The sequence below is a fragment of the Ambystoma mexicanum genome, chromosome 2p (genome assembly GCF_040938575.1).
Source record: "Ambystoma mexicanum isolate Mex_15411 chromosome 2p, UKY_AmexF1_1, whole genome shotgun sequence".
In the NCBI taxonomy this organism is placed as follows: Eukaryota; Metazoa; Chordata; class Amphibia; order Caudata; family Ambystomatidae; genus Ambystoma; species Ambystoma mexicanum.
This window is the reverse complement of record NC_090923.1, coordinates 1,132,976,463-1,133,002,857: the sequence shown is the minus strand read 5'-3', so window position 1 is coordinate 1,133,002,857 and position 26,395 is coordinate 1,132,976,463. Positions and strand designations below refer to the sequence as shown.

The 26,395-nt window shown below is 49.6% G+C and overlaps 1 protein-coding gene across 4 annotated transcripts in view; it reads right to left on the bottom strand.

Annotated features, from left to right (window-relative positions):
- EML3 (EMAP like 3) overlaps positions 1-26,395 on the bottom strand; it is a 743,130-nt gene that overhangs the window by 311,191 nt on the left and 405,544 nt on the right. For all 4 annotated transcript variants that reach the window (XM_069645189.1, XM_069645191.1, XM_069645188.1 and 1 more), the window contains 3 exons: positions 16,590-16,659; positions 7,314-7,424; positions 7,130-7,225 (listed from right to left, as the gene is read on the bottom strand). In XM_069645189.1, the coding sequence (XP_069501290.1) occupies positions 7,130-7,225; positions 7,314-7,424; positions 16,590-16,659 (277 nt within the window). The remainder of the gene's footprint in view (positions 1-7,129; positions 7,226-7,313; positions 7,425-16,589; positions 16,660-26,395) is intronic.

Genomic DNA, 26,395 nt, shown 5'->3' with positions numbered 1-26,395 from the left:
ACCCCCAACCACACTCCCTCTCCCACTTTCCCTCTTCCCATCCTTGTGAGCCCTTCTCATACCCTGCGTATTCCCTTAACCATAACCCTCTGAACAACCCAACTCGTTGCTCCCCATACTTCCCCCCAACCAGAAGCACCTGTCGTCCCAATACTGCATCAAACAGACACAAGAAAACATAACCAACTACGTGCGTGGTCCTCATCCAAGCAGTCTGTGCATGCCCCCCTTTCCTCTGCCCACCGCCCGCATTGAGCTACAACCCTGCATTTTGGTCCCCGTTTGGACCAACCAAGCTCGTTCCAGTTTTAAGTTTTGAGATCAACCGGGGCCCGAGAGGCAATCTCGCCCATCCCTGCGTTAGGATGTTCCATCAGCTGCAAATCGAACAGCAGCGGAGACGCATTCCCCACTGTTTCTGTTTCGGGTCTTCTCTTCAGAGGTCTGGGGCCGGAGCTGGGAGGGATCTGGGATGCCATCCAATTCCATGCTTCCATAGGATTATTGAACATGTAAACCGTCTCCTCGTGATACACCTTCAGTTGCGCCAGGAAGAAAAGGGCATATTTGAACCCTGTGGTCGCCTTTCGTTTTATCGGGTCGAACGATCGTCGGGCCCTCTGGACATCACTTGTGTAGTTCGGGAAGAATCCAATTCTGTTGCCATTGTATGTTATCGGGCCGGTTACCCTCGCCATCTGCAACACAGCGTCCCTGTCCCTGCAGTTTAGAAGCCGGGCTACAATGGTAAGCTGGGGGGCCCTGGGACAGGGTATCCCACTGGGATTCAGTGCGCCCATTCAACAGAGAAGAAGTTCGACAATATCTTTGGTGCAAAGAGGTCCACCAGCCATTGTTCCAGGAAGAGTTCCATGATCTGGACTTCTTCCCTTTCGGGCATCCCGAGGATCTGCAGGTTGTTGCGTCTGGATCTTCCCTTGCTGTCTTCTGCCCTTCTCTACAGCTAGGTGACCCCCTGGGAGACCGCAGCCATTTGTTTTTCCATGCACCTCAGGGAGTCCTCAGTGTCTGAGAGATGTTGTTCCGCCTCCCCAATCCTCATGGAGAGTTTCTGTAAGTCCTGTCTCAAAAAGAACACCTCTGACACCGTTCGGCAAGACTGTGCGGCTGGAGCCGCCTATACTGCATCCTTGCCTCCACCTCCAGAATGCTGCCACTCTTACTACTCATTTCCCATGGAGGCCGGGGGAGGCCCCCCTCTCACCCTGCTGGATGGGTCCCGCTCACAGTGTTTGGCCTGCGGGTCTGGGCACAGCAGGCTCCTGAATGTCACACAGCCGGCTAACCGTTAGGCGATGCGGGCGGTGGCCATCTTGTTGTCTACTCCGGTTCACAGGAATATGCAGTACACCGAGGTTGGGGCTCAGTTAGCAGGATTTCAGCCGGATAATTACGCGACTGAGGGAGCTCCAGAGGTCTACATTCACATCTCTCGTCCGCTGGCAACGCCCCTCAAAGTTTACAAACTTTTAAAGGGTGGTCATAGGAGTGCAAGTAAGTACTGTTCTAACTTACCCCCGCACTCCGATTTTTCCTCAGACTTAGCAGGCCATTGGAGGGTCGTCTGAGGTAGGTTTTCCCGAAGTTGGTTTCAGTCGAAGAAGTCCAGGAGCTGCGGGTGCAAGAAGAGTTCTGGTCATGGCCAAGAGCTGTGTGCAAACTCTTCTTGTGAAACAATGCAGCAGGCACTGGTGCAGGACTCTTCTGAATCCTTGACTAGATGCGGGAAAGCCAGCTTCAGGGAAGGCCACCAATGCACGGCGACAGCAGGCGTCACAGATGTCGTGGTAGAAGAAAGCCTTCTGTCTCAGGACCCTTGGATGGTAGAATGCTGAAACGTCGCAGGAGGGCTACTTGCTGGACAAACTGAAGACCCCCAAAGTTCTGAGCCAAAATGTGTAATGATGATGCTTCTACTGCATTAGCCCAAATTGGAGTTGGCCAGTCCACTGGATGGCTTAGGGACGCTTCTGAAGACTCAAATGGCAGGACGCTGAGAAGATGTCGGGATTGGTTGATCCCACCGGTTCAAAGGGTCGAATCGCCAACGAAGGTCTTATAAGATCAGTAACCAGTCAGGGCTCAACAGGGACTGCAGCAAATGTTGGTCACCAGGCCTTCTCAGGAGCGGTCTGTGGGTTTTCAGAATGGCAATGCTGAATCCTTGGCTCCTTGTCAGATCTCTGGGGAATGGCTGCAGGACTCCTCTTTCTATGGAAAACCTCAGGTGAGCTCAGAAACTCAAGCCAACCAATGGAAGATCTGCCCCTCATATAAGTCAGGGATCAACTGTTGGTGAAACTTATGTATACACTCCAGACATAGTGAAAACAGTTTGTGTATTGGGACCAGCGAGTCCCAGCCCACATCCTGACTTCCAAATCTCATGCCCTGCACAGCCACAAATGCATGATCACAAAACGAATTTCCTGACCTGGCAGGAAGAAGGCCAACAAACAAAAAGGACAAAAGAACAAGCAAAAACCTTGTGGCGGTACAGCCATGATGGGACACTAGCCACAGTTAGTAGCCAAACGCGGTAAACGCGAGAAAGCTAAAATAAAGTACAATAAAAATAGTGAAAAAATAACTGCTGCCACCAGCTTGTCTTTTGGTACATTTAAAAGTAACCAAAATATCCTCTGAGTGTAGTCTAGGGTGATACAAAAGTATCCCCATTGCACTGCATTGGAAGATGCTGTGTGCAATACCAAAAGGTTACCCAAAATAGATAACAAGTCAAAAGACTAAGGGAAACATAGTTTCCCACTACTGAAAGTCTGAAGGACAAGTCTGTTTTCCCATTACAAGTGAGCAAAAGGCCAGTGGAGTGAAGCTGAAGGCTTCACTGCACTGCAAAAAGGTCAGGACATGGTGTAAAAACAAAAGCAAAAAGTGTGGGGTCCATACAATATGGAGAAAAACGTTCCCAATACCCCCAACTAGACAGCATCGTGATGCAGAGCTTCAAACCATTCCATTCAACAATGATCTTGATTGCCTGATTCCATGCAATGCTTCATCTCCACAGCTTCCTACATCGGATTACAGATCACATTTAATGTAGATGTAAGGTCAAATCCAACACTACAACCTTTGCAGCTACAACTTAGCAGCCTGGCTACTGAAGTACTACAATATGTACATTTGTATGGTTGTACCTTATCATGGATTGCACTTGGAGGAGGCGAGAGACCTCCCATCAAGTCATATAACTCTTTTAAATGGAACAAGGTTTGTGTGTGGTGTCTAGTTAGAATCCAGGGCAGATGCTGTGCAATAACCACAGCCCAGAAGTAAAGGCTTGAAAAAGCGAAACAGAGGGAATGTCAACACTCCTGGTCGCCCAGAAATATCTCCTAGCTGCACTTACCTAGACTCAACTACCACAGATCAGGTCTGTATGGTTACTATCTGTCTGATATATTGACAGAGTAAATCATTATCTCTTCAGTGTCTGGGTGGACTGGGTTCAAAATGTAACATACATACATGGGTACCTACACAGCTGAAAGAGTTAAACACTGACTGGGGCTCTTCGATACTGTCTCAACTGACCATGAGCCATTCCTGAAGACACAAATTCATTAATGGTGGTCAACAGACCAGCCCAGAAATATCTGTTCTGATAGGCCATCTTACAAATGATCCCCTCCCTGGGCCTAGCCCAAATGCTTTACAGCTGCTCGGCTCATGCAACATGTCTGAGATGAGTCATATAGTGATTGGTGGCCTGGGAGATTCTAGGACGCTCACCTGACGTCATACTGTGTGGCACAATAGAAGGAGACTCTGGGCACCTGAGCTTAATCTCAGCGAACTCTGGAAATCTCTCCTTGACCTCAGCTTGCATGATGCCTTGTGCAATTTTGAAAATCTCACCTTTACCCCATCCTGGCTTTTGTAACTATTAAGGAGTAACAGACCCCCAGCACAGCTCCTTCCCACAATGATCACCTCCAACTGCTGAGCTTAGAACTAGAATCAACATATCAGATGAGGCTCAAGTCGAGGGTACACGCGGCTGGATGGAGTCCACCCCCTTTTCTCAGAGAGTGGACGCCGTCCCACTGGGGATTTTAGAGGCTGTGTGTAAATGAGCTAAAATGTCCCGTAAACTTGTGAATTTACAATGTATTTAGGGCTCAAACCGTAACCGGGCCGGGCACTGCACCAGATAAGCTGATGAAAATTAGCAAACAACTAAAGCTGACATTTCGGGACTTCAAGTCCCAGGGAAAACATTGTTATTGATTCTTGCAATTTAAACCATGCACACCTTTTAACGTTTTCAAAGCACTATGGGCCTGATCACGAGTTTGGCGGTATCCTGGCTGGGATACTGGCCAACTTTATTAGTGTTAACGCCCACACGTCCGGTGGTATTACCGCCAGATCACCGGTTGGGTGCTAACTGTTAGTCCCCGACCGAATGGGGAATTTTTGGTGCAATTACCACGCAGTGATACCCCCAGCAGTAATTGTGCCGCAAATAGGTATTTTTCTGGCATGATTACCCCCAGCTCTGAGCTGAGGGTAAACACGCCAGACTCAAGATTGGGCGGACCCTTAAATGGGGCGGTAACATTTAAGAGCTACCGGCCAACCCGTGATGAGGCACTATGGGAAGAAAATATCTTCTCTTGGTTTCCTGTGTCTGTTGATTTTATGAAAGGCAAATGCCATTTGTCCTATGCATTGCCAATTGAATGAAATGTGCATATTTCATCTTGATACGTTAATTTGTGGTGATGTCAGATACGTTTGCGTATGTTAATGAGTCCCCCCACTTTTCTTTTTAGGACCTGACCCCTGATTATGGATTATTCCCTACCTCACACTCCACAAGTAACAAGATACATTACAACACTGCCATAATCGGTTATGCATCAGTAGCCTGACCCTAGCCTGTTTATTTTGATCTGTGCCTGCTTGATGACTTGATCTTAACCTACTCTGCGTCGGGTCTGTATATGAAGTGGTCTTATTTTCAGAGATTTTGAGTAGCTTACATGTCATGGTAAGGAAACAGGGATGGCTGCAGCCAAGATGGTGGGGCAGCAGGAGCAGGGATGAACACAGGCTAAACACTGCTGGCACAGGCAGAGGTGCTTAATTATTATAATTGGAATTGTTGGCTTGGCTGTGCAGTTGACACCTTCAACGAGGATCTTGACAGCAAATCGATACACCCCAAACCACCTATGCAACTATTGGAGACTCTCCTATCGCCTAAAGCAGCTAAATGCCCTGCACTTGCTACCATTGACTTGCCTGAATTTGCCAGGTCTGTGTGCTGCTCTCTGAGGGTCAGGCCGGGTGGCGGAGGGGAAGAGATTCTGGCACCGAGACAAAAGGAGTTTAAACAGGGATGTGTTTTGGAAGTGGTTGCCCTGGCATAGTGATACAGCAGGGGAGCTAGGAGGCAATGGCGCGGCCATTTTCCGACCCCAAGGTCCCAGAGCACACCTGCCATCCACTAGTAGTCAAAAGGTACTCACTGGGGCACTATTTGCAGTTCGCCCTCTCTGGCACCAAAACGTGCCTCTTCCACTGCTGATGAGATAGGGGTGCGAGGGGGCGGGCTGGCAGCAGCCGCCTGTGGCATCAACGCACACAAAAGAGGGGCAGATGCAAGAGAGACATAGGAGAATGTTTCAAATAAATAAGCACAGCAACTGCAACTCGATGTTGCTTGTTTAACTGTTTAAGATTCTTTTTTCACGGGAGTGTCTGCAGATTTCCTTTTGCGCAATCCTGAAAAGGTTTTCCACAGTTTCACAACATCTAAGCTGTCATTCCACACCTCCTTAGACCTGGCTGATGGATACAGAGGTAGTTTACGATTCGAAACTACTGAACTACAAGCACTACTTCCACACCCCGCATCCCATTTTCCGTTTCCTTTGTGTCACACCAAAGCGTGGAAAACTCTTTTGCCAAAAACCAACAATTGCTTCTACGTGGCAGCCAAACGATGCAAAGCAGGGAGATTTGCAATTATTAAAATAGACAATACTTGCAAATTGCCTCTAAACTGTCATATCTTTATAGGTGTGCTTGTGTCCAGTACACATCAGAATACCAATTTAGCATTTATTTGAAACACAATCAAATCTCCAGTATGTTATGCAGTTAAAACAATTTCATGAGTCTGAAATCTACTTTCAATTTTTATGACTACTTTGTAGAACAAAACGCAACGGGTTATAGATACTCGGCTATTTCTGAAATTGGCCCCAGCAATGAAAACCACCAATTGCATCCACATGTTCAGCTGGCTGCATAGAACAGGGAGCGATTCTCCAGCTGTGCTGACCAGCAGCATGGCACCCGCTGCAGGAATATCACGCGCGCTAATTAGCACTATAACTCTTTATAGAACTGCATGGGATTGTGTGACGGTCACTCTAAGCAAAGGACCTGGAAAGGCTCCCTGCATGCTGGGCCAATGACTTCTGAGAGGCTCGCCTTCATTTTAGGCTGCTTGGTGCTCCAGGGGATTATCAACAGTTTCCCTGTGACCTGGACCTCAAGTCACAGTCATCTCAGAACGCTTTATACTGTGGAGTATTCTGGGAAGCATACCTTCAACGCGGTCTGCTCGTGCCACAAAGGATTCTGGGATGCTCAGCATAAGGCCGGGATCGTAGATGACCATTTTTCGTGCACCACTAAGAGATTCTGAAACGCCTGCTTGATACGCAAGGACATTCTGGGAAGCGTACCTTGAACGCAGTCTGCCTGTGCCACAAAGGATTCTGGGATGCTCAGCATATGGTCGGGATCTTAGATGACCATTTTTGGAGCACCACCAAGAGATTCTGAAATGCCTTTTTGATAGGCGAGGGTATTCTGGGAAGCGTACCTTGAATGCGGTCTGCCTGTGCCACAAAGGATTCTGGAATGCTCAACATAAGGCCGGGAACTTTGATGACCATTTTTGGTGCACCACTAAGAGATTCTGAAACGCCTGCTTGATACGTGAGGGTATTCTGGGAAGCATATCATGATTCTTCAGGTGATTCTGGGATACTCAATATATGGTATGACCGTGGGGAGCTCGTCTTGACATGCTTGGTGCTCAAAAGGACTCTGCGAAACTCACCTTGATCTCGGCCTGCTTGGTCCCCCGGGCGCAATCCCAGACACTGAGCATGTGCTCGTTGGAGTCGTCAACCACACACAAGTATGCACCGTGGTCCTGACAGGGAAAACAGACAACGGAGTCAGAAGTCTGTCCAGACTGCCTACGTCACCACCATCTCCCTATCGCATCAAGAAGAACTTACCGCCCAGGAGAAGGCCAGCGACCCAACGCCTCGCTCGAAGTGTCCAAGGCCGATTTGCTGCAGTGTCAGTAGGGTGCCGGAGTCCCAGATATGGACAAAGGGCTGCTGCGGCTGCAATGACAACAAGATAAGGAGAGGCTGCAGTCCAACTGACCAGGTGCAGGCGAGGGACAGACAGGAGAGTGGAAGGGAGCGAAGAACGAGGCACAGGGGAGGAGAAAACGGAGGGATGGACCGAAAGACAACAATGCATGAAGCTATGAAATGAAGGAAGCAAGGTAGTGGCTCAAATCAAGACTGACACGTGGGGCACTCAGCGGTACGGAGAGGACATAAGACACCATTTAGCATCCACATGGCAACCAGAGAACAGCTGAAGAACCACACTCAGCATCCGTATAGAGGGAATCAGGATGAACATCTCACAAATGTCTGACTGAAGGGGCAAGATTTGCACTTACTGCAGGCAGCCCCACTAATGGTTACTACGCTGGATATCCCTGGCAGTCTCTGGAACCTAAACCAAGGGGATACCTTTGGCTAGGGGGGCAGGGAGGGCTGGAAATGCTGAAATATATAGAATCATCCATGCACAATAACCATTCTAGACGCTTCCCTGTGATAGTGTTCAACGGTTTGAAGAGGTCTGTGTTGGCAGAAGTGGGAGGATCTTCTTCTGAGGCACCCCTAGTGAGAGGATTGTGGGATTGCTGCTGGGGGAGAATTCCACCTGCAATTTATTTCCTGTGCATTTAGTAATGGCAACTGCTCTGGTTTCTTCTTCGCATTGCTTTTGTTCCCGGTCACTCTGTAGCAGCCATTAAAGGTGAACTCTCTCACGCCTTCTTCTCAGTAGCCCTGTGTCGATGGAAAACCCCAAACCCGCAGTGCCCACCGCTACTTCCACCCATCGAGCCCACTTCACTCATCCACCCTGTGCTGCCCCACCAGCAGAGGCATCCTGGCTTCCATGCCGACACCCCTTTCCGCCATTGTGCACAGAGATCTTTCATTCCTTCTCTTCAGCTACAGCCTGGGTCATTGGCCCCTTTACGGTGCTTCCTGCAGGAAGCAGAAATCTGCTCACCTACGAGCATGAGAGACACAAGGGCTGAAGGGTGGAATGTGGAGGCCACTCCAGAGTGGGAATCGGGCACTGGGCATTGCCCAGCCACAGGCTAAATTGACGGCTGGTTGTGCAGTGAGCCAGTCTGTGACACAGCCAACAGTAAAAGGACTCTTGCAAAGGCTTTAAACTGGAGAGTTGAGAGCATAGGGCCTGCTGCTTCTGTGTCACAGCAAAGGGGAGGTGAAATGAAGGTTTGACATTTTGGGGGAGATCTGACAGGGGTGACGTTTTAGCAATCTCTTAAGAGCCTGAATAGGTGTTCTGCTCTCAGGGCTGGCATCTGTGTTCTCTGACTTTTTGTGTATTCCTGTGGGATCTGCTTACATGGGATTGAATGGATGGTGACCGCAGCCTCGGTGGCCCAGGCTCTCTATGCAAGGCATGGCTGGAAATAAGCATTGCGCTTACTTTAAGGTAAGATGGCGGCTGGTGAGTGAAGAAGAGCCACAGCGTCAGGATGCCGGATAGGAAAGACTTTCCTCCAATACACTTATAAGAGGCAGCCTATTTTTTGCTATTGACTGCTTCCTGACCTGAGCCCTCAGCTTTACTGCCCTTGTTTCTTGCTCACTTTTATGGGGAAACTGATCAATCCTTGAGACGATCGGTACTGGGAGACCCTGCCTCCCTTAGGGGAATTCTTGTCGTTTTAAAGCTGAACACATCACCTTAAAAAGAAGTGTGTTAGGATGCTTTGAATCCTTATAACTATTTCTTTTGTAACTTTGCGGTTACTATTACAATGTATCCAGGATGGGCTAGTGGCAGCAGATCTTTTTCTACAGTGCTTTTTCCTTTTTCCTTGTGCACTTTAGCATTTTACCGGATAATGCAACTTAAGAGTACAATATATTCTACAATGAAACCTCCACAAGATTTTCACCTGTCCTTTGGCTATTTTGTGCTCTGGCCTTCTTTCTGCCCTCTCAGGTTCAGGATTGCCATAGATGGGCATCCCTTTACTGGGCAAAAATTCTGCTTTCCTGGGCAAAGTGGTGGTCTGTGTGTTAGGCCAGATGTAGGGGCTAGATCTGTCTGGTCCCAGTTCACATCCGAGTAACAGTGTGTCTGTTGCTGGGCAGATGTGTTGGCCAGAGTCTGTTCATGATCGGACAGCCTCTGCCCGTTTGAATGGTGCAGGTCTTTACCATTGATGGACTTGGGGACAACTCTAGTCCAATCCTTGGGAAAAAGGAGCACTCCTACAGCCATTTCAAAGATCATTATTGAAGCCAAGTCTGCTACGAAGAAGTGAAGCCTGCTGACGATCTGAGGACGTCCATTGCAGCTGACCATCATTGCCTCCAGTCAATTCCTGGTTGAAGCCCTGAGCCAATCCCCTGATCACCAGACCGAGGCCGCTTTGGTGGTTTGACCCCTAGACTGGTGAGGATAAAATGTCCAGACCTCTGCTTGAGAATCCGTCCCTGTTGAGCCTTTGGGAATAGTACCTGGATAACCAGGTGGTTGAGCAGCTCTCCCTGGGGCTACCTCGCTGTAACTCCCTCAGGGTCAGTTGTTTTTCAAAACAACAAGCTGGGTGTAGATCTCTGTCTTCGGCTGGGGCCTCCCTCTGGAACAGCCTCCCTGCCACTCTAAAACTTGAGGAGAACCATCTCTGGTTCCGGAAGCTCCTCAAGACCTTCCTCTTTGCTTCCGCTTTCGCTCTCCCTCTCCCCTGCTGAACTGCTCTATTGGCACCGTGCACCTGGCCACCCTCTGTCCCCTGGGCCCAGGTACCTGCTCACCCTGCCACTCTCCTGCACTGCCTCCTGGCCACCCCTTGCACTGGGGACTGTATCTGTACCCATACAGTTCCCCACACCCCCATTTTCTTCTTTTTATCTGCACTTATCAGACTTACCCAGTCTGCTAACTTAAACACAGCACTTTCTGACTGCACTACCATTGTTTATTGCCTCTATTATCTATTTTTATTTATTATTATTTATATGTTCTTCTCTGCTCTGCACTTTCCACTCTCCCCCTTCCATGCACTTTTCCCCTTTCCTTTCCCATGCACTTGCGTGTTCTCAATGTCACTGGGCCTAGTAAGACTGTTTAGTTCTGCCCTGTTCCCCTCCCTTGCCTTGTTGCGCTCTGAAACACTTGTGTACGATCGTGATATAAATGAATTATCATATCACATCATATCACCTCTCGCCATCCCGTATTCATCCATGAAACTTTGTGGCTCTTCAACTTGCGTAACAAGATGCCTGCTCCTGTAGTTTCAGCCTTCCTGACCAAAAAGAAGCCATGTAGGGCCTGCTCCAGTGTTCGTACCACGAGGATCACCTGTCACCGCCTGACCGTGGTGACTTCTGCTGAAACCCGTCTTCATCCTGTCCTGCAGATCTCCTGCAGGTCTCCTGTTCCATGTAGACCTTCGTCCTGTCATGATAAGGGTATTCCATTGTCCAGTCTCCAGCATCGTCTTATAAGAGTCCGGAACTGCAAATTATCCAAACTTTCCTCAACCGGACACAGTATCGAAGTAAGTGGGCCCAGCCGATTCAGGAACACCTGAAGTGGTTGCTGAAGAAATCAGAGTAAGGGAGATGAGTTTGCATAGCTATTCATACACCTCTGCCACTACAGGGTTCTATGGGTGTAAATCCTAACCCTATGTCTACCTTGCCCGACTAAGACCCGTGGTGGTCTGGTCTAAAATCCCCCTGGGCTTCCCATACAGTGGCGGGATTGGGAGGGAAACTTGTAAGAATGTTACTTAACTTTGTATTCAAAGTCTGCAAGATTTCACAACAGTTGGTTTTGGCATCTCTTGTCTGGGAATCACATAGTGAACCCTCCTGCAAAGTACTTATTGTGGAAATAGTGACTTTTCTGCACTAGGCCCCAATTATTAGTAGGGTTGGACTTATTAAGACCTAGGGACCTTGTCTAGGTTTTATTTGTGAGTGTTTTTCCTAATGTACGTACCTGTCTATAACTGGTTCTAGATTGCTTTATCATACACTGTTATTTAAAATGTTGCCCTTAACTTTGCTAACTATTGCATAACTGTTTCCTAAGGTAAAGTGCTGGTGTTCTGTTAGCAGAAGCCCCAATAGTGAATGTGCATATATATATATATATATATATAGATGTATGTTAGTTGTGTGATAATATTTAACTGGGGTTGCCATTGCTTAGAATGTATTGAAAGGCCTTATAAATAATTGTATATTTGAGCACATCTTCTGTCTAATTTGAATTATTGAAGTGCTATGTGTGTGTCTCATTGTAGCCCTAGACCGCGCGCATTCCCTGCAGAGTGTAATCTTTACTGCTCTATTGATCTGCTGCTGTATCTTGATTGGGTTTGGCTAGACATAAGTGTCTTTCCTGTTCACCACAATAGGTTGGCCTCTCAGACTCCACCCCCAGGGTTGATTCTAAAACTCCATCTTAACGCTGTTGTTTCTGAAATGCGCTACATCACACCGTGCACCAGGAGAGAAATGAAACAACATGATAGGTGTATACATTACCCCAGTGGGTTGATTTGGATATGGCAGCCAATGTTGACTCTGGTTTGATGGGAGGCACGTGGGTTGAATGATGATGCCTTTATAAGTGCGAGATGTGTCTTCGCCACAGGGACCCCTTGTATGGCCTAGATGATGACTGCCTGGTTTGTGTGTGATAACTGGAGAAGGGGCAAAAGCACATGCCACCTCTGCCTCATCTGGGAGTATGCCCAGCTTTTCCCTTTGTGTCAGGAATGTACCTTTGGGCACGAGAAGATGGTAGCCTCTGCTCCAGGTGCCAGTGCACATGCCATGGGCATGAGTGAGAAACTAGTCATTTTTTGTCTCTAGTGAGCATTTAAAGACGGGGAGAAAGGCACACGGTTCAGCGTATGGGACTGCTTCTCAGCCCCACCAACTTCCCCATGAGACTGCAACTGTGAGGAGGGGTACATTGTGTTGGGGGGGATATTCACTGGTGTGGAGAGTTGGAAAGGCCCACTCTGCTTCTGAAGCTTCAGCTGCTGGGCATGGGGACTGCGTGTGTGCTGGTGATGCTTCAGCTGCTGGGCATGTGGACTGCGTGTGTGCTGGTGATGCTTCAGCTGCTGGGCATGTGGACTGCGTGTGTGCTGGTGATGCTTCAGCTGCTGGGCATGTGGACTGCGTGTGTGCTGGTGATGCTTCAGCTGCTGGGCATGTGGACTGCACGTGTGCTGGTGATGCTTCAGCTGCTGGGCATGTGGACTGCACGTGTGCTGGTGATGCTTCAGCTGCTGGGCATGTGGACTGCACGTGTGCTGGTGATGCTTCAGCTGCTGGGCATGTGGACTGCACGTGTGCTGGTGATGCTTCAGCTGCTGGGCATGTGGACTGCGTGTGTGCTGGTGATGCTTCAGCTGCTGGGCATGTGGACTGCACGTGTGCTGGTGATGCTTCAGCTGCTGGGCATGTGGACTGCGTGTGTGCGGGTGATGCTTCAGCTGCTGGGCATGTGGACTGCACGTGTGCTTCTGAAGCTTCAGCTGCTGGGCATGTGGACTGCACGTGTGCTGGTGATGCTTCAGCTGCTGGGCATGTGGACTGCACGTGTGCTGGTGATGCTTCAGCTGCTGGGCATGTGGACTGCGTGTGTGCTGGTGATGCTTCAGCTGCTGGGCATGTGGACTGCGTGTGTGCTGGTGATGCTTCAGCTGCTGGGCATGTGGACTGTACGTGTGCTGGTGATGCTTCAGCTGCTGGGCATGTGGACTGTACGTGTGCTGGTGATGCTTCAGCTGCTGGGCATGTGGACTGCACGTGTGCTGGTGATGCTTCAGCTTCTGGGCATGTGGACTGCGTGTGTGCTGGTGATGCTTCAGCTGCTGGGCATGTGGACTGCGTGTGTGCTGGTGATGCTTCAGCTGCTGGGCATGTGGACTGCACGTGTGCTGGTGATGCTTCAGCTGCTGGGCATGTGGACTGCACGTGTGCTGGTGATGCTTCAGCTGCTGGGCATGTGGACTGCGTGTGTGCTGGTGATGCTTCAGCTGCTGGGCATGTGGACTGCACGTGTGCTGGTGATGCTTCAGCTGCTGGGCATGTGGACTGCGTGTGTGCGGGTGATGCTTCAGCTGCTGGGCATGTGGACTGCACGTGTGCTTCTGAAGCTTCAGCTGCTGGGCATGTGGACTGCACGTGTGCTGGTGATGCTTCAGCTGCTGGGCATGTGGACTGCACGTGTGCTGGTGATGCTTCAGCTGCTGGGCATGTGGACTGCGTGTGTGCTGGTGATGCTTCAGCTGCTGGGCATGTGGACTGCGTGTGTGCTGGTGATGCTTCAGCTGCTGGGCATGTGGACTGCGTGTGTGCTGGTGATGCTTCAGCTGCTGGGCATGTGGACTGTACGTGTGCTGGTGATGCTTCAGCTGCTGGGCATGTGGACTGCACGTGTGCTGGTGATGCTTCAGCTTCTGGGCATGTGGACTGCGTGTGTGCTGGTGATGCTTCAGCTGCTGGGCATGTGGACTGCGTGTGTGCTGGTGATGCTTCAGCTGCTGGGCATGTGGACTGCATGTGTGCTGGTGATGCTTCAGCTGCTGGGCATGTGGACTGCACGTGTGCTTCTGAAGCTTCAGCTGCTGGGCATGTGGACTGCGTGTGTGCTGGTGATGCTTCAGCTGCTGGGCATGTGGACTGCGTGTGTGCTGGTGATGCTTCAGCTGCTGGGCATGTGGACTGCGTGTGTGCTGGTGATGCTTCAGCTGCTGGGCATGTGGACTGCGTGTGTGCTGGTGATGCTTCAGCTGCTGGGCATGTGGACTGCGTGTGTCCTGGTGATGCTTCAGCTGCTGGGCATGTGGACTGCGTGTGTGCTGGTGATGCTTCAGCTGCTGGGCATGTGGACTGCACGTGTGCTTCTGAAGCTTCAGCTGCTGGGCATGTGGACTGCGTGTGTGCTGGTGATGCTTCAGCTGCTGGGCATGTGGACTGCACGTGTGCTGGTGATGCTTCAGCTGCTGGGCATGTGGACTGCATGTGTGCTGGTGATGCTTCAGCTGCTGGGCATGTGGACTGCGTGTGTGCTGGTGATGCTTCAGCTGCTGGGCATGTGGACTGCACGTGTGCTGGTGATGCTTCAGCTGCTGGGCATGTGGACTGCGTGTGTGCTGGTGATGCTTCAGCTGCTGGGCATGTGGACTGCACGTGTGCTTCTGAAGCTTCAGCTGCTGGGCATGTGGACTGCGTGTGTGCTGGTGATGCTTCAGCTGCTGGGCATGTGGACTGCGTGTGTGCTGGTGATGCTTCAGCTGCTGGGCATGTGGACTGTACGTGTGCTGGTGATGCTTCAGCTGCTGGGCATGTGGACTGCACGTGTGCTGGTGATGCTTCAGCTGCTGGGCATGTGGACTGCACGTGTGCTGGTGATGCTTCAGCTGCTGGGCATGTGGACTGCGTGTGTGCTGGTGATGCTTCAGCTGCTGGGCATGTGGCCTGCGTGTGTGCTGGTGATGCTTCAGCTGCTGGGCATGTGGACTGCGTGTGTGCTGGTGATGCTTCAGCTGCTGGGCATGTGGACTGCGTGTGTGCTGGTGATGCTTCAGCTGCTGGGCATGTGGACTGCACGTGTGCTTCTGAAGCTTCAGCTGCTGGGCATGTGGACTGCGTGTGTGCTGGTGATGCTTCAGCTGCTGGACATGTGGACTGCGTGTGTGCTGGTGATGCTTCAGCTGCTGGGCATGTGGACTGCATGTGTGCTGGTGATGCTTCAGCTGCTGAGCATGTGGCCTGCGTGTGTGCTGGTGATGCTTCAGCTGCTGGGCATGTGGATGGCATGTGTGCTTCTGAACATTCAGCTGCTGGGCATGTGGACTGCGTGTGTGCTGGTGATGCTTCAGCTGCTGGGCATGTGGACTGTGTGTGTGCTGGTGATGCTTCAGCTGCTGGGCATGTGGACTGCGTGTGTGCTGGTGATGCTTCAGCTGCTGGGCATGTGGACTGCGTGTGTGCTGGTGATGCTTCAGCTGCTGGGCATGTGGCCTGCGTGTGTGCTGGTGATGCTTCAGCTTCTGGGCATGTGGACTGCGTGTGTGCTGGTGATGCTTCAGCTGCTGGGCATGTGGACTGCATGTGTGCTGGTGATGCTTTAGCTGCTGGGCATGTGGACTGCATGTGTGCTGGTGATGCTTCAGCTGATGGGCATGTGGCCTGCGTGTGTGCTGGTGATGCTTCAGCTGCTGGGCATGTGGACTGCGTGTGTGCTGGTGATGCTTCAGCTGCTGGGCATGTAGACTGCACGTGTGCTGGTGATGCTTCAGCTGCTGGGCATGTGGACTGCACGTGTGCTTCTGAAGCTTCAGCTGCTGGGCATGTGGACTGCGTGTGTGCTGGTGATGCTTCAGCTGCTGCGCATGTCGACTGCACGTGTGCTTCTGAAGCTTCAGCTGCTGGGCATGTGGACTGCATGTGTGCTGGTGTTGCTTCAGCTGCTGGGCATGTGGACTGCACTTGTGCTTCTGAAGCTTCAGCTGCTGGGCATGTGGACTGCGTGTGTGCTGGTGATGCTTCAGCTGCTGGGCATGTGGACTGCATGTGCGCTGGTGTTGCTTCAGCTGCTGGGCATGTGGACTGCACGTGTGCTTCTGAAGCTTTAGCTGCTGGGCATGTGGACTGCATGTGTGCTGGTGATGCTTCAGCTGCTGGGCATGTGGACTGCGTGTGTGCTGGTGATGCTTCAGCTGCTGGGCATGTGGACTGCGTGTGTGCTGGTGTGATGCTTCAGCTGCTTGGCATGTGGACTGCGTGATCTTTACAGGTACAGGCTGGTCTCCCATGGCATGGACATGCTTCAGGAACACGCTTGCATCTCATTCCTGTTAAACCCGAGGCCTATTTAGATATGCGATCCAAGTGCATTTTAATTTTGAGCTGCTTTTCTGAATGTGCCTTTACTGTCTGTTTTCCAGCCGTGTGTGCATTTGGTTGTGTGCTCTAAACTCTTAGCGTGTGGTCTGTTGTTTGGCTTCTCCATATTGATAAGAGTTGCAGCTGACATGTAAAAGGTTCTGGCATATGATGGTGTTGTGTCTACGGTGTTGTGTCTAGCTCTTGGAGGGGTTTACCACAGGGTCATTTTCCATAGCGTACACACCCTGCACTAGCTCTGTGCTGCGCCATCCGCTGAGGGGCTGTTACCTTGCCATCTTTGTCCACGCCCGCCGTCTGCCCCGTGGCCACTCGAACTTTATCTGGGTGCACAGCCAAGCTGCATAAAGGAGAGAGGAAGAAGAGACATGGAGATGACTGAGCGTGGATGAAGTCAGAGGGGATCATGGCGAGGCGGGAGAGCAACAGTACTCCATCCTGGAGCTATGGGAACGAGAATCCCTGAGCTTTCTCTCTAGAGAAGAGTGTGGCGCAGAGAGCATTGCCGGCTTACTCTCGGGACAGGAGCATTGCTGTGAGAGTGCGTCACTAGGCACCTCCTCAGGAGAGGAGTGAGCGAGCATTCCAAGGCCAACCCTCAGCACAGGGGCCAGAACGAGGGTGTATTGCTAGTCCTAAACTCTGAAAAGGAGTCAGAGGCCATCCCCAGATCTCACCAGTGGGGAGGAGTGAACGGGAGAAAGCCGATATTGGACTACTCTCTGGAGAGGCGTGAGCGGGATAGAGCACCCATAGGCCTACTCTCAGGGCAGGAGTGTGAGAGAGGGAGCACCCATAGGCAGGGGTGTTGCTAGGTCTCAAAAAGACCCGGGGCTAGGCTGATGTTGGAACTGACTGGACCTGGGGCTAGCTAACCTTTTGGTTGTAGCTCCTGAGATTCTATCCGGGGCTACAACAAAAATATCAGGGGCTATAGCCCCCTTAGCCCCCCCCCCCTAGCAACGCCTCTGCCCATAGGCCTACGCTCAGGGCAGGAGTCAGAGCGCGGGAGGGAGACTTACTAGTCCTAGCCATTGGAAAGGAGCCAGAGACCATAGGCCTCTCCTGTAGCGTGGACTGGGAGTGAGGGCCTGCTCTCTGAAGGGGAGCTAGAGCGCGAGAGAATCCGTGAGCCAGCTCTCAGGGGAGGAGTACGAGGGAGCGCATCCATAAGCCATCTCCAGAAGAGGCATGTGTGGGAGATAGCGTAAGTGGCCCTACTCCCAGGACAGGAGTGTGTGAGAGAGAGAGAGAGAGAGAGAGAGAGAGAGCCTCCATGGGCCTACTCTCAGGGCAGGAATGGGAGCGAGGGAGCATTACTAGGCCTACCCTCTGGAGAGGAGTTAGAGACCATCCCAAGGTTTCTCCTGTGGAGAGGAGTGCGCGAGCATCCTTGGGCCTACTCTCAGGGCAGGAATGGGAGCGAGGGAGCATTACTAGGCCTACCCTCTGGAGAGGAGTTAGAGACCATCCCAAGTTTCTCCTGTGGAGAGGAGTGCGCAAGCTCCCATGGGCCTACTCTCAGGGCAGGAATGGGAGCGAGGGAGCATTACTAGGCCTACCCTCTGGGGAGGAGTTAGAGACCATCCCAAGGTTTCTCCTGTGGAGAGGAGTGCGTGAGCATCCTTGGGCCTACTCTCAGGGCAGGAATGGGAGCGAGGGAGCATTACTAGGCCTACCCTCTGGAGAGGAGTTAGAGACCATCCCAAGTTTCTCCTGTGGAGAGGAGTGCGAGAGCATCCTTGGGCCTACTCTCAGGGGAGGAGTAAGAGGGAGAGGGCATTCAAAGGACCACTTCTCTCTCTCTCTCGCTCTATAGAGAGAGAGAGAGAGAGAGAGAGAGAGAGAGAGAGAGAGAGAGGGATGCGTGGGACAGAGCACCTGTATGCCTACTCTCAGGGGAGAAGTGAGAGCGAGGGAGAATGTATTTATTTTATTCATCCAGGACATCTGATATAGCATGAACCTGGAAAAAAGGAAACAGACTGCATGCACCCTGAAATACCAAAAAGACTATTACATGTTAATGATTACATTTATTGATCATATATAAGCATCTTCACAGGCCATCCTCCCTCCCCTAAGACTTTACCTGAAATTAGCAAATGTCATGAATGCCAGATTTAGGAAATACAAAGGTTTTCAGATCCCAGCAAAATGTTAACCTGGAGGCGGACATTTGCAATGAACATTTGGGGAATTCCAAAATCATGGCATTGCCACCGGATTAACCGTACAGGCCTTCCTCCAGCCAGTGGATTTCTTAACACCAAAACGAGTGTGTCTCTCCCACTAGCTGGTGTTTCTGGGACAGGTGAGGGGGGTGTTGGAGGACCGCAACTTTGTAGGTGAGACAGCCCATATTAAACTGGCTCCTCGCTTCGAAGGGTAGTCAATGCCCTCTGTCCAGAATGATTGAGATGTGGTCAAACCTTCTTGCCCCCATTAAGAGGCGAACTGCTTTCATAAAAATTGATCTAATTGGGCTGCGAGGCCCCCTTACAACCTCCCATGAGAGTGGCATTACAATCGCCAATCGAGTTGACTTCCCAGGCAGGTTGCACCGAGAGCTGCACCCTGTTTGAGAGCCTTACAAGGTCCCGCCTACGCAGAGATTTACAGTACATGAAAGGGGTACATTTCTGTGCATAGATCGTACTGCTAAGGAGAGCAGCATGTAGCCCGGATGAGTAAGCAGCTAGGACCTTGGCTGCATGGCGTTACCCTGCACCATGTGCATAGGAGCAGAGCAAGCAGGGCTAGCACTTCAAGGAACAATCTGGAATGTCAATGGTTCAGAGTAATTTATGCCATAGCCATTACATCAAGGCTCAGGGACAGCAGAACACTCACAAGTGTTGGCATCTTTCACAGGAATACACGCTTAGAACAATATCTCAACATCATGTCAGGACTTTGGACTCTAGATTTAACATAACACTTTTAAGGTAACTTAAATATCGTAGCATATTGTGGGGTGAGATTGACAATTAAGAGGGTAAATTGATAAGGGGGGTCCTGGGAGTCTCTCTGCCAGACATGAGTCCTGGTTATGAGAGACTTACCCAGAGTCTTTAGCTCACTATCTTTCACAGAGAAGAAATATCCCAAACATATCAGTCTTTGTCCTGCCCAGGGGCAGTCCAGCACCGAAATGCTAGGCAATTCTCCTCTGAACAAGAGTACCAACAGAAACCCCAGGCACGTGTTTCGGTCTGGTTGGACCTCATCAGAAGGGAGGAGCTGTGCCTCTCTAAGAATAGTGAGCAAGGGGTCCACGTCTGGATTCCCCTAGTAACTTAGGTTGAGACCCAAAGTTACTTAAATATGCAAATTAACAAGCGGGGTCCTGGGAGTCTCTCTGCCAGACATAAGTCCTGGTTACGAGAGACTTACCCAGAGTCTTTAGCTCACTATCTTTCACAGAGAAGAAATATTCCAAACATATCAGTCTTTGTCCTGCCCTGGGGAAGTCCAGCACCGAAATGCTGGGCAATTCTCCTCTGAACAAGAGTACCAACAGCATCCCCTTGTAACCAGGACTAATGTCTGGCAGAGGGACTCCCAGGACCCCCCTTGTTAATTTACAATTAAGAGGGTATGCAGTGATATCATTGTGGCAAAAATGTCACCTGTACAAAAAATCGCGACAAAAATGCAGAGGTTTGACCCGTTAAAGGTGTACCCCATTATACCATTTAAGGGGAGCGGGGTTGCAGGGGTTTCCCCCGCATCCTTTACATGGATTGCGGCAGCAAAACCACAGCCTTTTTGCCCCAATATTTTGTGTCCACTGCCCTTTTTGCCGTGATTTTAACACATGGAACCATTAAGAGCACACATACACAGGGCTCACAAGGGAGGCGGTGGTGTGTCACATGTGATTCTGTGAAAGATGGCATCAATGGGGTGAAGTGGTGTTATGAGAAACAAACGTGTTTGTGCATGGGATCGTTCAAAGATTTACATATGTGAAATGCAAGAGCAGGAAGTAGGAAGTAGTTACCTAGAAGAGGGCGGTGAAGGAAAGCACTCCCTGGCTCCTCGCTCGAGGGTGACCAAGGACATTCCAGAAAAGGGTGTGGGTGACGTGCACTGATTTCCTTGTGGCAGCTTTATCAGTTAAACAGCTCAGAAGAGACATAATTGTCACATTTTCTGATAGAAAGGGCAGACACTCTACTGTGAAGAGATCTGCTTGCTCTATCATTTATTATAATTGTTCTTTTATAAAGCGCTTAATACCGGAGGCCAGTTTCTAAGCACGAGACCGGGATTCGAACCTGTGTTGCTATGCACGCGTTTCCCGTGAGCTATCCTCCCGGCTAATGAGACCACGCATCAAGACATGCCAAAATTTGACATTGCTTGACCGTTTTAGATGTTTTCAAGGCCACAAACAAAAGAGCAAAGTAAGTGAAGTTCTTTATGTGCGCCATGTGGTATTTTAAGACCTATTAACATCCAAAGTGTGCAGTGCTAGCTTTACCAGAAGAAGAGTCTGACACATTCAGGGAGATAAATAGTTTGGATCAGAGAGAATTAAAAAACAATGTGCCTCTTTAAGAGTTTGTAGAGTCAGTAAAGAGTGGCGGTAAAGTGCAGTCCTTCCATTACTGCTACTTTACACCACTCTTGTCCGCACCTCCAAACTGTAAGTGTGGAAGAAAAGTGGAGGAGAAACCGCCCACGCTAGGCTGACGAATCTCCTCCACTTTACCAGCAAAAACTGGAGGAATGACTGTTGGTGGAATTACCACAATTGATGATTCCTCCAAATCCCCAATAGAGTCCAAAGGACTCCAGGAATGAGGATCAACTCTGCCATTACCTCACTCACAATCTGGTGGCAACAGTAAACAATACTGGCAGTATTGCCACATGAAATACCACTGAATTCGCAATGAGGCCCAATGTTCTGTACAAATAAAAAAAAGTATAGGACTCTTGATGAGAATGACTGTCTTGTGAGTTCCTAGAAACTTTCCACGCATGGCATTTGGGCTTTCACTACCGTTCCCTGCCAAGTGTGGTGCAGTAAGTGCCCCTTGTGTATAAGAGCCAGCAGCTATAGACTTTCAGAGCACCAGGCTGTGCCCCCCCTTACTTTACCTACTAGTACACAGTAGAAAAATGGGCCCTAAAATTTCTGTCAGATTTCTTGATGACTTCCTTTTAATCACTGGGAGGAAATATTTTGTCTCATTGTTTTAAGCTCCAAAAAGTGCAGGTGAAGGATGTGTACATGGAAATCCAAGTGGTGGGTACGAGCGGGTGAACGGCTTCCCCCCACTTTTATCAGAGGGTGGACGCCGTCCCCCAGGGTATTTTAGAGGCCTGGTGTAAAATAAGACACTTTAACAAGTATGCCGGTGCAGAAATAACATGCCAGTAATCCCGTTTATCGACACGTTTCCGCACCAGCATACTCCAAGTTTGCCAGTGGGGGGGGGGGAGTGTAGGGGCTGATTTAGCTCCAGGCAAGAGCTGGAGGTCAGTCAGGCACCTCACTAGCAAAAAACAGCCGTTATTACTGGTGCCGGTTATACTGGCAATCCCACCCATGGAGTCCATGGAATGGGGATTTGCCACCCTTACTGGCACCTGTAATCTGCCGGTAATTACGGCAGATCTGGTGCCGGTAACGGTATTACCATTTGGTGTTATCCTTCGGATTAACTGGTGGGATGGGATACCACAAAACCTGTAATGAGGCGACTGTCTTTTTTCGAAATTACGATTTTAAATGCCACCTGGGGATTCGCGGTCGCCAGATTCACAGGCCGGACACTTCACCACTGCACCATATAACCTGGTGAGAAATAACAAACAACCAAAGGTGAAACGTCACATTTCGGGACTGCACTCTCCAGGGAAAACATTGGCATTGATTCTTGGGGTTTCAAACATGCACACTTTTTAACATTTTCACACCCTATTAGAGGAAAATATCCTCTCTTGGTTTTAGTGTGTGTTGTTACGCAAAGCCAACTGAATGAAATTTGCATATGTCGCCTTGATATGCAAATTTCTGCTCACATCACGTTCCATCGCATATGTTAATAAGTCCCCCCACTTTTTTTTTTAGGACTTGACCCCTGTGGAAATCTAACGATACTACGGAAGTTTAGGGAGACTACACGAATGTGAAAAAGAACCCATGAAACTGACAGAACAGAGGTTATGGCAGTCTTCCATCCGATCCACGCATAACATATGGGATAAACCCCCAGCTGCGGCCTTTGGTAGTCCAAGCTATTGAAGCTGTTCTCAATTGAAGAAAGACCACCAGTACACAGCTTTTAGAGTCTGAAAGTTGAAGAAGATTGTCTACATCTACCACCATTGCAGTGCTAGTTGATTGCGCTAGGCTCAAACCAGCTGATCGGGGCTCAGGTTTTAGTAGCAATCAAGGCCTGGTGGAAGTTGTGCTGTTTCACTGGATTCCACAAGCAGTGGGCAAACCTTGGAGGGCGTTTAAAGGTTTCGTCATAAGTTATTCTGGCATCAAGCTACCTTTGAAGCACTTGGTGTGTCTGGTGTTTTTGATGATGTGTGGAAGGCAGTAGTCCCCTTAACTGCCAGGCTATTATGCAAGTCTATGCAAAAAGGACAAGCATACTCGTCCTTGGCACTTAAGGGTTTTTTGTTGTTTTATTATTTTTGCAAGTACCTCAGAGTAATTGGTGAAGCGTACTGCTGGGTGGCAGGCTATCTTTTTGGGAAGGCAGTGTTGGAAGGTTAGGATATGAGGTGTCTATTTTCTGTTAAGGGCGCCTGGATGTCCTCAGACTTTGGCGCGATATAGATGTGTTAACATAACATAACATAACATAACATAACACTAAAAGCCTTCCTTGGTTATTTTAAGAGCATCTAGGTTTGGCTGTTATTGCATAGAGCAGACGATAGAATGGACACTTGCTCAGAGTGACGCCTCTTGTTATGATTCTTTCAAACCCTTCCATCCATCACTTTTTGCCATTAGTTTGTCTCCCTATGTGAGAGAGGCTGTGTCCAGAAATGGGTCCCTTGCTTGATGTTCCGTAGGGAATGGAAGAAGGTTTTTTAGAATTACTACTGGTGCCAGGTTCTGGAAGGCCAATCTCGGTGGAAATGCAACGTTTCACAAGCAAATCTTAACGTCCCCAGGGGCTTGGTGTAAAGTACAATTAACAAAGTGCTTGAGAAGCAATACATTGTCCACACAGCTAAGTGCAAAGATGCTGGATTTATTTAGCAACAGATATGCACTAATGCAAATAAAAGCAATACATACACAAATACGTTCACAGCAAATACATTGCTGGCCTTAACAGGACGCACACAGCACATTTAGGGATTTGCATTGTTTAATTAACAACACTGTAACAATAACCTGAATTGGGTGGAAGATGTTAAACAATATAACATAAACCTTACACTATTATAAATACATTCCAACACTGAATCACTAAGCGCAATGAGTCCAAGCCTTATCCTAGCAAAAGAGTTCACCAATGTTCATGGTATAGTAGCCACGTTTTGGTAAAGTATTTTAAAGTTCTCCCATAGGAAGCATGGGGCTCAAAGATGTGGTAGAACAATAGTCGGTACAATATATTTATACAATTCCAAAGTTAGGCTTAGCGGGTAGGGAAGGAGCCGCTACCTATCCCACTCACCCGCTGGAGAAGTGGGAGCCCCAAAGAAAACTGGCAGAAGCAAGGGTTCGTTCAGGTGTAACGCTGAGGGAACCTTTGACATGAAGGAAGGATGGTGAAAGAAGAAGCGCAGCAGTTTACAGGAGAGGGCGTGCAACTCTCCTAGGTGCCTGGCACACGTCATGGCCACTAAGAAGGCGGTCTTCCAAGATAGACACTTTAACAGAGCCCAGAGAAGAGGTTCAAACAGAGGGCCCATTACTTTTGAAAGAACAACATTGAGTTCCCATGCTGGCGCAGGAGCTTTAACAGGAGGAAAATCCCGGAAGAGTCCCCTGAGGAATTTCTTGACAAGTCTGTGGGGCCATAGAGAAGGCTGCCCAGTAGTGTGAGTGTAGCGAGAGATGACTGCCAAATGTACCTTTATGGATGCATGCGCCAGTCCCACTTTTGCCAGGGACAGGAGGTATGGCAAGACTTGCGCAGCTTTGATCAGAAAAGGGTTGAGCTTTTCCGATTGACACCAAATGGTAACACGTTGAAGACACCCTAGCTTTTGCAAGAATGTTTCTGCACTCTCTAGAGTGAAGTGTCTCAATTTTTTGGCTGCAGGAGCCAAGCCCTCAACGTTAGGGATGCCGTCCCTGGAGAGGAGGTCTGACAGAGGGGGTGGCTTGATGCAAGGAGCGACCGAAGTAGGTCAGAGTACCAGCTGGCAAACTGGGGGCAATTGGAGTTCTGTGCCATGGCGAACAAGTCGATTTCAGAGCGACCATACCAGGAGAAGATGTGAAGAACTTGGCTCTGGTGGAGCTCCCATTCGTGGCATGATAGCAGCACCCTGCTGAGGGAATCCGTAATGGTGTTGTGGGTTCTCGATAGATGAAAAGGAAGGTGATACATGTTCTGGTATAACGCCCAGTACCAGATCACCTGAGCTTTCCTCGACATCATCGGTGAGCGGGTAACGCCTTGCTTCCAGATATAAAACATGGTGGTCGTATTTTCGGTGAAGATGCAAACTACCTTGTTCTGGAGTTGTGGTTGGAATGACCTTAAGGCCCAAAGCACCTCTCTCAACAAGACATTTATGTGTCGGGATTTGACTTTGGGAAGCCATAGGCCTCCGGCATGGTGTTTGCCCGTTTGGACTCCCCATCCCTCCAGGGAATCATCAGTGGTGATTGTGGCTTGATGAACTTGGAGGCGAAAGGGAGCGCCTTGCGTGAGGTGCTTACTATGATTCCACCACTGACGAGTTCGGCAGAAGGATGGTGTGAGGGCAATTTTGTCATTCCAAGAACCTGATACTTGCTGCCATCGAGCATTCATGATCTCCTGGAGAGGCCTCATCTGACGCCTGCAATGTGGAACCAATGGTATGCAAGAGGACATCATGCTCAACGAAGACTTGATGGAATGGACTATTGTCACCCGCAATGTGGACAGTTGTCGAATCTTGTGGAGTATGGCTTTGACTCTCTCCTCTGAGGGAATAGCAAGGCATTCTAGGGTGTTGAGCTGTGAGCCCAGGGACAGAGCGTTCTGAGATGGCAATACACATAACTTCGGGAAAGTTGATGGAGAACCCTAGAAAAGGCAGGCACTGGAGGGTCTCCTCGGTGTGTTGCAAAGCTAGCGTCCGAGAGGGGACGCATATTAGCCAGTCATCTAGGTATGGGTAGATGTAAATGCCTGCTCGGCAGAGGTGGGCCGCCACCGGTGCTAGACATTTTGTGAAGACTCTCTGAGCTGATTTAAGGTCAAAAGGTACAGCCGTGAATTGATAATATTTGCCTTGTACTATGTATCGAAGGAAGTGTTTGTGGAAATAAGCATCCTCCAAGTCCAGAGAGGAAAGGAAGTCTCCCTGTGCTAGTTGATCGAGAATGTGCTGAAGCGTGACCATGCAAAACTTTTGTGATTTTAGGAACTTGTTGAGTTGCTGATGACTAGGATGCGTCTCCACCCACTGAACTTTTATCTCAAGAGGAATAATCTGGAGTACACTACAGAGCCCTGGAAGTGCGCTAGTAATTATAATTGTTCTTTTATAATGCACGTAATAGCAATAATTGGTTTCTAAGCACGGAATCGGGATTCGAACCTGTTTTTCGCTGCGTTTTCTTGCTTCAAAGACAAAGGCATTGCCCCTGAGCTATCCTTCATGGTATGGCTTCTAAAGCTCCCTTTTCTTAGAAGGGACTTTACCTCTTGCAAGAGAAGTGGAAGATGTAATTTTCTGTTGTTTACAGGAGGGATGGAGGGGCATTTGCCCAGGAACTCAAGGGTGTGACCCCGTTGAATGATGTTGAGCACCTATTTGTCTGTGGCGATGTTTTCCCACTGCTTGACAAATTGCGACAACCAGCCTCCCACTGGGTTGCTCAAGTGGGGGCACCGGTCCTAGTGCTGATCTGATCAAGCCTGTTT